At 47.4% G+C, this 14,087-nt stretch overlaps 1 protein-coding gene across 5 annotated transcripts in view; it reads left to right on the top strand.

Annotated features, from left to right (window-relative positions):
* The window catches only part of LOC147635126 (AMP deaminase-like), a 142,173-nt gene that overhangs the window by 34,840 nt on the left and 93,246 nt on the right, over positions 1-14,087 (top strand). For all 5 annotated transcript variants that reach the window (XR_015266836.1, XM_086804419.1, XM_086804420.1 and 2 more), the window contains exon 7: positions 4,344-4,471. Coding sequence is in view for 4 of the 5 variants with exons in the window: in XM_086804419.1 (XP_086660545.1) it covers positions 4,344-4,471 (128 nt within the window). In the remaining variant the exon portion in view is untranslated. The remainder of the gene's footprint in view (positions 1-4,343; positions 4,472-14,087) is intronic.

Here is a 14,087-nt window from a genome sequence, read left to right as displayed (position 1 = left end):
ATAATATTTTCTCCTTGGGTGATAAAATACTCCAAGGGCAGGGTCAGCCCATTCTCGCCTCTATGCAGTGTGTCAGCTTTGCACATCTCTCTTTTACAGTTTGTGGATTAAGTGGCATATGTTTAAGGCTGAGGCCAATTTCAGTGTTTAATTGCATCAATAGTCATAAGTGTTTTGCGAAACCCCTGCACGCTAGTATCACAAAAAGAAGAGAAAGTCTCGGGCAATTTGGTGAGGAGCGATTGAAAAAGTCCTCGTCGGTAGACCAACTGATCGTGAATGGTTATGAACTCCGTAATAGAATCCTTGATGTTAGCAATATCGGCAATCTTCAGGTTGGAGATATGATTCTCCAAGGCTACCTTCTGAGCAGAGTTCTCACGGTGATACATCCTCTGGATGGTATCCCACAATTCTTATACAGATTCGTCATCATTGTCATCAATTGAAAAGCTATAGAGGGTTTTATGGTGAAGAAGATAAAGGCATGAGCCCTTGCATCTTTGTCAGCCCAGGCATTAATCTCAGCTTGAGGAGAAGTAGCATCGAGAGAGGCATTAGTACCAGAAACAATACCCCATAGCCGATGTTACCGAAGGAGAGTATTCATCTCTAGTGCCCAATCAAGATAATTGGTTTCATCTAAGATGGATTCCTTGTGAAGTTGAGCAATGGATGAAGAAATGACAGTTGGCGTAGAAGCCATGGAATCCTCCTCTTGAATTGATAGCGGAAAGGGTGCAGGTAGGTACCCTGGGGGTTGCTCACTCCTCCCTAGACGCTAGGTGAGGTGAAAGAAAGACGTAGAATTGTACTCCTACCAGAGATCAATGCAGGTACCCTGGTGTTATGTGCATCCCGCACTTGGATGCCACGTAGACATTTCTGTACAGAACGTGCAGGACCTGGGATGGTGAACTGGTCCCATGTGAGCCCAGTCTGGGACGAGTCAGCCAGGGATCCATCTCAGTCGTCCGAGGTCAGGTGTGCATTGTCTTGCACATGAGTCCAAGGTCAGGTGTGCACTGTCCTCCTGCACATGAAACAGTGCCAGTCTGCGTTGTGAGTCTCCGTCTAGAATGATGTCAGTGATTCTGTGTATTTGGTATGGTACCGGATGCCTGATCACTGAGTAGATAGTGGTTAGGACAAGGGGCCAGCCCATAGGGCTACCCCGGATCTGAGTGTGGGCATGGGAATGGTGTAGAACACCCCCATGAGGGCCAGGAAGGCCCAGGCTGAACCCACCAGCCATGGAGGGGGCGGAGGACAGCCCTAGGGCAAAGATAAGGCAATTTCCAGGAGTTTAAAGCCTTTATATGGCTGTAGGGCATGTATGGGACAGCCCATACAGGCTGCCCAGCCCTGGGATTGTGGGCAAAAGCTGCGTCCAGCCAATCAGAAGCAAGCGCATCATGTCCAGGCTTTTAAGGAAAAAAAAGCAGCATTTTATGTGAATATTTTCAGCATTTATTGCTGAATTTTCACCAGTCGTGGGACATTTATGCTGGCTGCCTGTTTGTCTACTGGCCGACTGCTCCTAATGGGGTAGTATAAATAGTGGAGGCCACAATCCCATTCAATCATCTCACGATGAAAATTCTTGTTGATCTGTGGAAGCACAAGAGCTTTGATACCATGTGAAAATATGTGAATATGAAGCGGAAGCAAATAGAGATCACATGAGAGAGTAGAAAGCCAAGAGTGATCCAACAATTGAGCCAGAAACTGAAATTTATTAAATGAATTATGAATGAACAATGTCCATGCTTATATACATATCTGTAGAGCCAGTCGGCCTGTAGGTCTGGAGGACAAATGTCCATGACTGATAAGAATGCCTAAAATAGCCTAAGAAAGATGGGAAAAATCCCTAAAAATATCTAGATATAAAGGGGAAATAAAATGGGAAAAAATGGAGAGTAAATGTTGGAGATGACATGCCCAACAGGAATGCTCTCACTTTAGGGTAGCCAAGTTAGGCTACAACCTGCAGCTCATACCAATGTAGCATGCAATAGGTTGATTGTCGTAATGCACAACAAAACCTTCTTTATACCCGTGAGTTTATGCAATTCCACTTTTAGAGAGCAGAGAAGATAGATAGTCGACACAGTGTTGGGTCCCAATTACCCAAGCGGAAGCAAATAGAGATCACACAAGAGAGAGTAGAAAGCCAAGAGTGATCCAACACTTGAGCCAGAAACTGAAATTTATTGAATGAACAATGTCCATGCTTATATACATATTTGTAGAGCCAGTCGACCTGTAGGACTGGAGGACAAATGTCCACGACTGATAAAAATGCCTAAAATAGCCTAAGAAAGATGGGAAAAATCCCTAAAAATATCTAGACATAAAGGGGAAATAAAATGGGAAAAAATGGAGAATAAATGCTGGAGATGACATGTCCAACAGGAATGCTCTCACTTTAGGGTAGCCAAATTAGGTTACAACTTGCAGCTCTCATACCAATGTAGCATGCAATAGGTTGATCGTTGTAACGCACAATAAAACCTTCTTTATACCTATGAGTTTATGCAATTCCACTTTTAGAGAGCAGAGAAGATAGATAGTCGACATAGTGTTGAGTCCCAATTACCCACACTGAAAGGCCGCCCTCCCCGCCTCCCCCCGCCGCCCCCCTCCTCCTTGCAAGCAGGAGACTAGTTTGTATTTCTTTGGAGAACTTTGTACAATGAAAACGAATGATGACTGAGGAATGCCAAATGCAAGGATGAAGTAGACTGAGCGCAGGCTGAACCATGTGCTGTCCAATCTCCTTTGAATAGCTCTTTAATGACCACTATGCAAGCCCAAAATTGACGGATGCACATATACTAGCTGAATGCTGAAGAAGGTCTTCGCAGAGGCCTTGGGACTGTAGCACACTGAGGTGTTGAATGCTGAATGTATGCACAAGTAGCCTAAGGCTCTAGGCACACATCAAATAGCAACCGACAGGTAGAGTTGAACAACGCAAGTGACACATGGCAGTGATGATGTGGCGGTGGCGTGTGGCAATCGGGTACAACTGGTCAACACCAATACTAGGGTTGTGGGCTGGTTGATTAGTGTTTAAGCCCTTTTTAAACTTTACAATAAAGGCTTATTTTAACAACTTCATACTTGTGGGGGACTATTTCCGGCCAGTCCAAACATGCTGTCCACCCACTTGTGCCTGTTTGTTCCTTGCGCTTGTGGTCCATGCTGTTCTTGCTAATGGGCCCAACCCACTTCAGTGTTAGAATGAATTCTTGCCCTCCTGCTCCTCACGCTGCCATGTGGCACTATATTATCCCACAAAGTGGGTTGGGGTCTAATTGACTCCTCTATTTAGAGCTAAATAGCCGTTGGTTTCCCCTCATCCCCCACCTTTATTGGTGGTCTCACGGGATCTTTGGGTTGGGGGGGGGGAAGGAAACCAGGCCGGTTGTTGGCCTTCCGCTTTGCGCATGGTGCTCTGTTGTTCCGTGTTCTTTCATTCAGCCCTGGTGCCTCTGTCCATCCTTCCTACCGCCCTACCACTGCTATCCAGCTAGCCTGCAGGTACATCACATTCTCACCCAATAAAACCTATACACTCCTTGCTGGCACTCCGCCTATAGAGAAACTCTCTGTGAAGTCCAACACTGAGGAAAGCAAATGAATATGATGATTTGGCTACCCACGTATATATATGCACCAATGCTCCTGGTCGGCCATTAGTGTGTACTAGCTGACCAGTCCCGACCAGCCCTAGAGAGTCCTATTTAAAGGTGCCTTCAGTCCCACGATCATTGTTAATGAGTTTTGCACTCAAAGCCTTAAGGAGAAGAATCTGAAACCAGCGTTTGCTCCAGGCCAGAAGGGTTGAGATTGATCACCATTTGTATTCTCAGAATATTCAGTCATATTTTCCATTCATTGTATGTAATACATGGATTAGCATTAAGAGTACTAACATGTGTACTGGGTTTTCTTGTCTCTGCTGCACATCTATTTTTGTTAATGCAATTACGGTCTGAGAAGTTCTACAGTATGAGACAGTGTGAGAGATTGAAAAGAATTGCCTCAGATCCCAATGGGATTGAGGCGGATATCATTGACTCTTAAAAGAAAAAGGTAAGTTTTTACAACTATGCCACCCCATAAACAATCAAATGCTTGGGTAAGAAGAGCTTAATACACACAAGGGCTACCTTATGAAGCACATGTCATGAGACTGCTATATTGAATTTTTGGTACCTTCTTATTTCCTCCCTTGCACTGCATGTGCATTAAAGCCTTTATCAAAGGTAACTTCCTGTTATATGGGTTTTTAGTTTTAATGTACCTGTTGTTTTGGGTCATCATTCATGTAGGCACAGAAGAACTTTTTCCAGTTATTGGTGCGACGGAGTTCTTTACAGACATGCATCGTATACTGAAGATAACCTCACTTGGGAATGTTCGTACACTGTGCCATCACCGTCTCCGTTTGCTAGAGCAGGTATAAGTAGTGTGGGTTTTGTGTGTGTGTGAAATGCGTACATTTTGTATTATACGTACACACATCCCCAAGCCAAATAAGCCTCGAGAGCTTGGACATCATGCATGCATGCATGCACCCACCAACGCACACAGTATGCAGGTGAGCACACAGACACATACACACACACACACACACACATATACACACACAGACACATATCCTTTTTTTTTTTTTCACACATGCATACACATGCACATATAGATATACATACACAATTATGCGCGGACACACACATACACAAAGAAAGAAAGAAAGAAAGAAAGATCTTGAGCTGGCCGATCGTGATACGCATGGCCTGTGACGTGTGTATCTGTATGTATCCCGGGATCTGAAAGAATCCATCCTCGGAGAGTCTCAAGAAGTGATCTCTGTAGAACTCACACTTCTTACCAATCTCTGACTGAGACACCCATGTCTGGTGTATGTGTAGCCCGAGTAGATCTAACCGGATGATCCGGTTGATCTTCTGACGTAAGAGATCAGGGTAGGGGGAATCCAAGCTATACTGAAACAGGGGGAGACGGTCCATCTGTATGCCATGTGCATGAAACCACTCGACTATGTCAGAGTACTGGTGGTGGCCGTGTCGCTAAGGAGGAGGGCAGTCCAGCTCGCCTCAATTACTCCCTCTCCCTCTCGCCGTATAATTGCATAGAGGACTCTAGTGCTAGTCGTGGGAGGCGATCTCTGTCAAGCGTGTATAGATGTTGAATATAAGTGTTAGTGTGAAAAAGGGCATTTGTAACCAGTGGGGCCACCCCAAACTTTGCATGTAGAATGTCATGTGGTACAGATGGCTTACTCTTGAATCATGCGTGACAACATCATCACCTGGAGCCTCTGTATGCTTCTCCAATGATCCTTCCCTAGGCCTGGCCCCCAAAAGGTTGCACCATACATAGCTGTTGGTCGTACTAGAGTATCAAAGAGCCAGCACTTAGGTGCGGGGTTCTTGGAAATGTGCTTGGAAACACTGTCTCTCCATAGGGGCTAGGGAGGTGTGCCCCCTCGCAAGTCGGTTAGTGGCAGCTGTGGTCATACAGAACAAGGGCCCTGTAAAAGTGACTCCTAGATACACATACTTCTGCACAATCTCCAATGGGGCATCTTTGTATATGAAAGAAAATCGTGAGGCGACTGCATAAGATATGTTGAAGACCATAACCTTGGTTTTTCCCAAATTGACCGTAAGGTCTCTCTCCCTGCAAAATCTGTCCAATGCATTTAAGTGTTTTTATAAATCCTCGGCTGAATCTGAGATCAAGACAATGTCGTCAGCATATAGCAATATGGCCATTGTGTGACCAATCATGATATGAGATCGTGAAAGAATGTAATGCGTGGTCAGCTAGTATGGGGGGAGAAGGGATGGTGAAGTCTGGGATGTGTGGTATAAGAGTGGGAGATCCCATGAGGTAATCCACCGTACTAGTGCCTCCTCCATGCGGAAAAGATGTAAGGCTGTCTGACTGTGGCCATCTGGACAACCCATTATACATAACCAGCTCATGCGTAGCCCCCATCTCCAAGAAGTGTTTGCCATATGGTGTTGCATTCCTCATATCCTGGTTGGCTCTGTTGAGGCCGATCTCAGCCAAGTCAATTTTTGACAACATAATGGCATCTCCCTGGAAGTCATATGTCTGCAGTTTTTTCCCTTTTGTCTGTGCATTTAAGTCTCCTAATAGGAGGACCTCTCCTTGTTGGGAGAACTAAAGACCCAATGGGTCTATGAGACCAAAGTGATACAATAATGTCGATGGCATGTCTCATCATGGAATGGAAAATAAAATAGAAACAAAACATAAACATATCTATCTCATTGGAGTGATACAAAACTGTTCATGGAAGCTCATCATGGAATGCTATGAACATAGAAATATGAGAGTAGCATCAGTCCCTAGTGGATGGTATACCACTCTCCAAAATATCAAGCATGGGGCTAATGAGTGTGGCCGAGACATCTCCCTCAGCGATGTCACGTGGAAAGCTAGCTCGATGGCGGTGGAGCATGTCCTCGATCTGAAGTTGATGAGGGGATCGTGGCCGACGACCAAGGAGCCGGGGGCGTCGGGCATGCTAGAGTGCGAAGGCCTGGTCCGAGGTAACTCCTCTCGGGCGTGGTGGGTCCGGAGCAGCTCGAGGTGGGTCCACAACATCCATTATATCCACCTCCTGGGTCTAGAAGAAACTGGTGATTGTTAGCTAGCGAGGGAGGGGGCAGGGCCGAAGCTCTCTCAAGAAAGTGTCCCTTTGTTTGCGGAGCTCAAGCAGGAAGAGGCCTAGGCAACGCTGGTCCGAGAGTCAATGATCATGGAGAGTGGACCAAATCTCTCACGAAACTGACAATGAAACCTCCCGCGGATCTCATAGTATACTGGGCAGTGGCATATGTAATGCTCCTACGTCTCAACCTCTGTGTGGCATGATCGACAAATCCTCTCCTCTCTGGGTCTCCGTATGAGAGAGAGAGAAGAAAGAAAGAAAGAAAGCTGTATTAATGTCTACTAGAGGCCGAACTCGACCTATGAGACAAATCAATGTACAACTGTCAATGTCTTTTGGATGTCCAGGAAAAAAAAGGGAAAAAATGAACATGAAATAAACTATGAAAGTACTGAGCTAGTGGGGGGGTGTGATGGATAGAGCACTACTGCTAGAGGCTCAGTATGCAACCTATATGCGCAGGGTATACAAGAATGTAATGTAGATCTGTCTAGCTCCAACCAGTACCATAATGGGGGTGTAATATGTGATACATAGGCGATGGCGAGGCAAAAATACCTCGGAGCATGATCTCCGGGTGTGAGTGTAAGCCGGGTGTGAGTGTAAGTGAGCTAGCCGCTCCTGGATATGGTGGTGATGTCGAGCATGTATCTCTGTGATCTACCTCTGATGTAGTCTGGGAGTCTGGTAGCCTGGTGCTCTCGGTCTCCGTCTGGCTCGGAGGTCCGCATCGTGCCGAAGTGTAACCCCCTCCTGTGTCAGGATAGGCACTAGGATAGATCTCTGGAAGAAATCAGTGAGCTGGAGCTGTCGCCCACCTCTCCCTGAGAGAGAGAGAGAGAGAAAGAAAGAAAGAAAGAAAGAAAGAAAGATTTTATTAACGTCTTCCAAAAGACCGAACTCGGCCTATGAGACAAATCGGAGTACATGTATGGGGTATCCTCTGTCATCCCAACAAAATGAAAAAGTACTGAACAGAAAAAAAAAAGCTGAATCTGGGTGTGCAGGGAATGGAGCTCTACTACTAGGAGAAATGCAAAGCTATATGCATGGAGTATACAATCATGATATGCAACCTAGCTAGCTCCATCCTGTACCATACTGGGGGTATAAAATGGTATACATCAGTGAAGGGGGTGTCCACAGCTCCCTGAAGAACATGCCTGGGTGTGCTCTGAAGCGAGCCAGTCGCTCCACACCCTCTCTGTGAAACTGAGCTTTGATCTCTGTCGTCTCTCTCTGGTATAGGCGTGGTGTCCGAAAGCCAGGTGTCCTCTGTCTCCTGCGGGCTCTAAGTGTCTCTGCTCTCTGGAGAGTAATTCCCTGCCGTGTAGGGGCTGGGAGGGGGATGGATCTCTGAAAAAATGCAGTAATCTGTGTCTGTCGCCCCCCCTCTGGAGCTGTCTGAGCCTGTAATAATATCTCTCTGTGTCGCTGTATGTCTAGAATGTATCTCCCCAGTATGCGCTGGTCTGCTGCCTCAAAGATCTGGCGTAGGGAACGTGGCTCTCTGAATAAAATGGGATATCTCTCTCTGATGGCTGTATATGCTCTGCATCTGCATACATAATGCTCCTCACTCTCCACCTCCTCTCTGCACAATCTGCATACCCTCTCCTCTCGGGGGATCCGTGCTGCTCTGCCAGTCTCAATCTCCAATCGGTGTGATGAAACTCTGAGTTGACCAATAGCCACTCGGGAGCCTCGTGGTAAAAAGCCCTCCATGTATCTAGGCCTCTCTATAAATCCATCATCAGTGATACTCATGAAGTGATCTCTGTAGTATAGCATCTTCGGTGGAAGAGGCTGTGTAGGCGATATCCATGTCTCTCGTGTATAGAGCTGCCATAGATCTTGTCTCAATACTCTGTTCCTCTCACTATGAGAGAGACGGATATGTGGTGCATCCCTGTCATACTGGAATGGTGGTAGATGATCCATGTCTAGGCCATGCTGTGAGAACCAATGTGTGACCTGTGCATACCATGATCCTCTGTCTCCTGCCTCAGCCAGCTGTCTAGATGCCTCAAAAGCTCTGTATGACAATCTGTCCTGTGGCATCTCTCTGAATCTGTCTAGCAGGCATATAGTCTGAAATATGGCCTCTACCATCATAGGAGGCGCAGCAAACTCTGCTCGGATAATGTCATGAGGTACTGACGGTTTGCTGCGTATCATGCGTGCCATCATGAGGGCCTGTGGTCTCTCTATCTGTGTCCACCAATGGGTAGCAAGGCCTGGCGCCCATACCGCTGCTCCATACATCAATGCGGGTGTGACTAATGTGTCAAATAGCCACCCCTTCGTCCGGGGCTCCTGAAAATGCACCTGGTGGCACTGTCTCTCTAGCATAGCCAATGTCGCATATCCCCGTGTCAATCTAGCTCTGGCTGCTGAACCCATGGTGAAGCGTGTGGCTGCTGCAGAGAAGGTAACCCCTAGGTACACGTATGATGTCACCACCTCCACCTGGCATCCTGCGAGAGTGAATGTCAGCTGACTCCTGCCCTGTCTCGATGTATGAAAGACCATAACCTTGGTTTTCCCAAGGTTCACAGTAAGACCCCTCTGTGTGCAGAAATCATCGAGTGCATGTAGATGCTGCTGTAGACCACTTGGAGACTCAGACACTAATACAATATCATCAGCATAGAGCATAATATGTACTGAGGTACCTGCTAAATCAACTCCATCTCCGCCTCCCCGTGTAATGAAGTCAGCCACCTCGTCAATGTATAACCCAAATAGTGTGGGGGAAAGTGGGCATCCCTGCTTCACACCAATGGTGCTAGCAATAGTCTCGGACATACCTCCTGGACATCTGACTCGCCCAAAAACCTGCTCATATAATGCATAGATGCCCCATGTCATATCTGGTGGTATGCCAAGAGACTGCAGGCGCTGAAAGAGCCTCTCTCGTGGTACTGTGTCAAATGCCTTGCGGAAATCCACAAAGCAGCAATAGAGCTTTCTCTTCCTCACTCTGGCCTGATCAATCATACATCTCAAAGTGAATACATGGTCAGTGGTAGAGAAAGCTCTCCTGAAGCTTGCCTGCCCTGATGAGCGTAAACCTGCTCGCTCAGCATATAAGCTAAGCTCTTGCTCCAGCACTGCACCATATATAGAGAGAGAGAGAGAGAGAGAGAGAGAGAGAGATTTTATTAATGTCTTCCAAAAGACCGAACTCGGCCTATGAGACAAATCGGAGTACCTGTATGGGGTATCCTCTGTCATCCCAACAAAATGAAAAAGTACTGAACAAAAAAAAAGCTGAATCTGGGTGTGCAGGGGATGGAGCTCTACTACTAGGAGAATGCAAAGCTATATGCATGGAGTATACAATCATGATATGCAACCTAGCTAGCTCCATCCTGTAACATACTCGGGGTATAAAATGGTATACATCAGTGAAGGGGGTGTCCACAGCTCCCTGAAGAACATGCCTGGGTGTGCTCTGAAGCGAGCTAGTCGCTCCGCACCCTCTCTGTGAAACTGAGCTTTGATCTCTGTCGTCTCTCTCTGGTATAGGCGTGGTGTCCGAAAGCCAGGTGTCCTCTGTCTCCTGCGGGCTCTAAGTGTCACTGCTCTCTGGAGAGTAATTCCCTGCCGTGTAGGGGCTGGGAGGGGGATGGATCTCTGAAAAAATGTAGTAATCTGTGTCTGTCGCCCCCCCTCTGGAGCTGTCTGAGCCTGTAATAATGTCTCTCTGTGGCGCTGTATGTCTAGAATGTATCTCCCCAGTATGCGCTGGTCTGCTGCCTCAAAGATCTGGCGTAGGGAATGTGGCTCTCTGAATAAAATGGGATATCTCTCTCTGATGGCTGTATATGCTCTGCATCTGCATACATAATGCTCCTCACTCTCCACCTCCTCTCTGCACAATCTGCATACCCTCTCCTCTCGGGGGATCCGTGCTGCTCTGCCAGTCTCAATCTCCAGTCGGTGTGATGAAACTCTGAGCTGACCAATAGCCACTCGGGAGCCGTGTGGTAAAAAGCCCTCCATGTATCTAGGCCTCTCTATAAATCCATCATCAGTGATACTCATGAAGTGATCTCTGTAGTATAGCATCTTCGGTGGAAGAGGCTGTGTAGGCGATATCCATGTCTCTCGTGTATAGAGCTGCCATAGATCCTGTCTGAATACTCTGTTCCTCTCACTATGAGAGAGATGGATATGTGGTGCATTCCTGTCATACTGGAATGGTGGTAGATGATCCATGTCTAGGCCATGCTGGGAGAACCAATGTGTGACCTGTGCATACCATGATCCTCTGTCTCCTGCCTCAGCCAGCTGTCTAGATGCCTCAAAAGCTCTGTATGACAATCTGTCCTGTGGCATCTCTCTGAATCTGTCTAGCAGGCATATAATCTGAAATATGGCCTCTACCATCATAGGAGGCGCAGCAAACTCTGCTCGGATAATGTCATGAGGTACTGACGGTTTGCTGCGTATCATGCGTGCCATCATGAGGGCCTGTGGTCTCTCTATCTGTGTCCACCAATGGGTAGCAAGGCCTGGCGCCCATACCGCTGCTCCATACATCAATGCCAGTGTGACTAATGTGTCAAATAGCCATCCCTTCGTCCGGGGCTCCTGAAAATGCGCCTGGTGACACTGTCTCTCTAGCATAGCCAATGCTGCATATCCCCGTGTCAATCTAGCTTTGGCTGCTGAACCCATGGTGAAGCGTGTGGCTCGTGCAGAGAAGGTAACCCCTAGGTACACGTATGATGTCACCACCTCCACCTGGCATCCTGCGAGAGTGAATGTCAGTTGACTCCTGCCCTGTCTCGATGTATGAAAGACCATAACCTTGGTTTTCCCAAGGTTCACAGTAAGACCCCTCTGTGTGCAGAAATCATCGAGTGCATGTAGATGCTGCTGTAGACCACCTGGAGACTAGCATAGAGCATAATATGTACTGAGGTACCTGCTAAATCAACTCCATCTCCACCTCCCCGTGTAATGAAGTCAGCCACCTCATCAATGTATAACCCAAATAGCGTGGGGGAAAGTGGGCATCCCTGCTTCACACCAATGGTGCTAGCAATAGTCTCGGACATACCTCCTGGACATCTGACTCGCCCAAAAACCTGCTCATATAATGCATAGATGCCCCATGTCATATCTGGTGGTATGCCAAGAGACTGCAGGCGCTGAAAGAGCCTCTCTCGTGGTACTGTGTCAAATGCCTTGCGGAAATCCACAAAGCAGCAATAGAGCTTTCTCTTCCTCACTCTGGCCTGATCAATCATACATCTCAAAGTGAATACATGGTCAGTGGTAGAGAAAGCTCTCCTGAAGCCTGCCTGCCCTGATGAGCGTAAACCTGCTCGCTCAGCATATAAGCTAAGCTCTTGCTCCAGCACTGCACCATAGAGTTTGGCCAGCACGTGGCCAACCATAACTGTCCTGTAGTTGCTCGGATCGAGCATATCCCTGTTTTGTGAATCGGCACAATGGTGTGCATCGTCCACTCCGCAGGCAAACCCTCTGCTAGTGCCCTGTTAAACAGGTGTGCAAGAAAAGGAGCTAAAGAATCTACTGCATATATGAGATGCTCACCCTGCAGGCCCATATGGTCGGCGGCCCGTCCATGCTGTAGGCGGCGGATAGCTTCTTGTACCATCGAGTGGGTAAAGAAGCTAGATGTGGTAGGTCGAGGCTCCTGTGGCTGAGGTATAGGTGGCTGCTGTGGGGCATGGTATAGACCCTCTGCATATGTGTGCCATGTCTGTGGGTCTGCAATAGGTGTCGGGGTCCGGGGCTCTCTGAAGTGTCGCCATGAGAGAGAGAGAGAGAGAGAGAGAGAGAGAGAGAGAGAGAGAGAGATGAAATGAAATGTTATATTACCTGTGAGACCAAAGTTACAACCATGTGACATCTGATACACTGTCTGGAAAAGAAAAGAAAGAACTGAAGGTAAGTATCTAGCCCCACAATACATCAGTAGGGGGCATCCGGAAGCAGCAACTAGGGAGAGTGGGAAGCTAATGCTACTAGTCAAAATGGGGTACATGAGTACAGGGATACATGAATACATGAATATGGGGGAGTACAAAAGTGACAGTGAGTACAACAGTATATGGCTGGAGTCGTAATCATCCTAGAGAGAGAGAGAGAGTGAGAGAGAGAGAGAGAGAAAACAAAGAAAGAAAAGAAAAGATATATTAACGTCTACGGAAGGCTAGATTGGCCTATGAGACAAATCTGTATACAGCAATGTCCTCTGGTGCGGTTGCCCTCGGCCCATATCTGGCTGTCTCCACTCTCAACTGATGGGATGAGGTGCGGATCTGTCCAATCGCACATTGCACCCCAAATGACAGATGTGTGTCCATGTAGCGCTGGCGTATGATGAAACCGTCCTTTGTCAAGCGAAGAAAATGATCTCTGTAGAAGGCCATCTTCGTTCCTAGGGGCTGAACGGGTGAACTCCAGGTCCTTTGAGTATCAAGTCTCACAATGTCCTTCTAGATGACCTTGTTTAGCTCTATGCGGTAGAGAGCAAAAGAGGGGGCCTCTATGGTGTACCGAAACGAGGGAAATGCCCCCATCTGCATGCCATGTGTACCGAACCAAGTGCTTACTTGTGCATACTAGCATTGTGTGTCTCTGTCTAGTGCCAGCTATTTCGAGGACTGTAGGGCGAGCCAGGGGTAGTGATCTAGTGGGAGCTCCCATAATGTGGCCGAGTACATCAACATCTGGAAAACAGCCATTGTCACGATCAGTGCAGTCTCCATCTTCGCTCGCACAATCTCATGTCGAACTGATAGCTTACTCCTAATCATGTGCGAGATCATCATTACTAGGGGCCTCTCCATCGGCTTCTACCCATCATATACCTCTTCCGTGTCTGCCTCAGGTGGCTACCCCTCTGTCTCCTCCTGTGGTACAAACTGTGACCTAGATGGGAGCTCCATACAATAGTACAGGTGTGACTAGTGTGTCAAATAGCTAGAGCTTTGTCCTTGGCTCGTGAAATTGTATCTGGGAGCACTGCCTCTGGAGTGAGCCCAAGGTTGCATAGCCATGCATCACTTTGGTTTCGACCGCCTTCCGTATAGAGAAATGTGGTCCAGCAAAAGTGATCCCAAGGTATACATAAGAGGTCACATGCTCCACAGGCTCCCAACTATATGTAAACAGCGGTGCGGATTTGCCTATCCACTGCCCGTAGGTATTAAAGATCATAACCTTGGTCTTGACTCTTCCCAAGGTTCACAATGAGGTCTCGGTCCTCGCAAAAGGCTTCTAATGCATCCAAATGCCTCCGCAACCCCTCTCGTGAGTCAGAGATAAGAACAATGCCGTCTGCATACAATAGGATAGGTATCAA

The sequence above is a fragment of the Cibotium barometz genome, chromosome 10 (assembly GCF_041138505.1).
Source record: "Cibotium barometz isolate CiBa-2024 chromosome 10, ASM4113850v1, whole genome shotgun sequence".
NCBI classification, from domain to species: Eukaryota; Viridiplantae; Streptophyta; class Polypodiopsida; order Cyatheales; family Cibotiaceae; genus Cibotium; species Cibotium barometz.
Note: the sequence above shows the minus strand (reverse complement) of the source record. Positions and strands in the feature narration are given on the sequence as shown.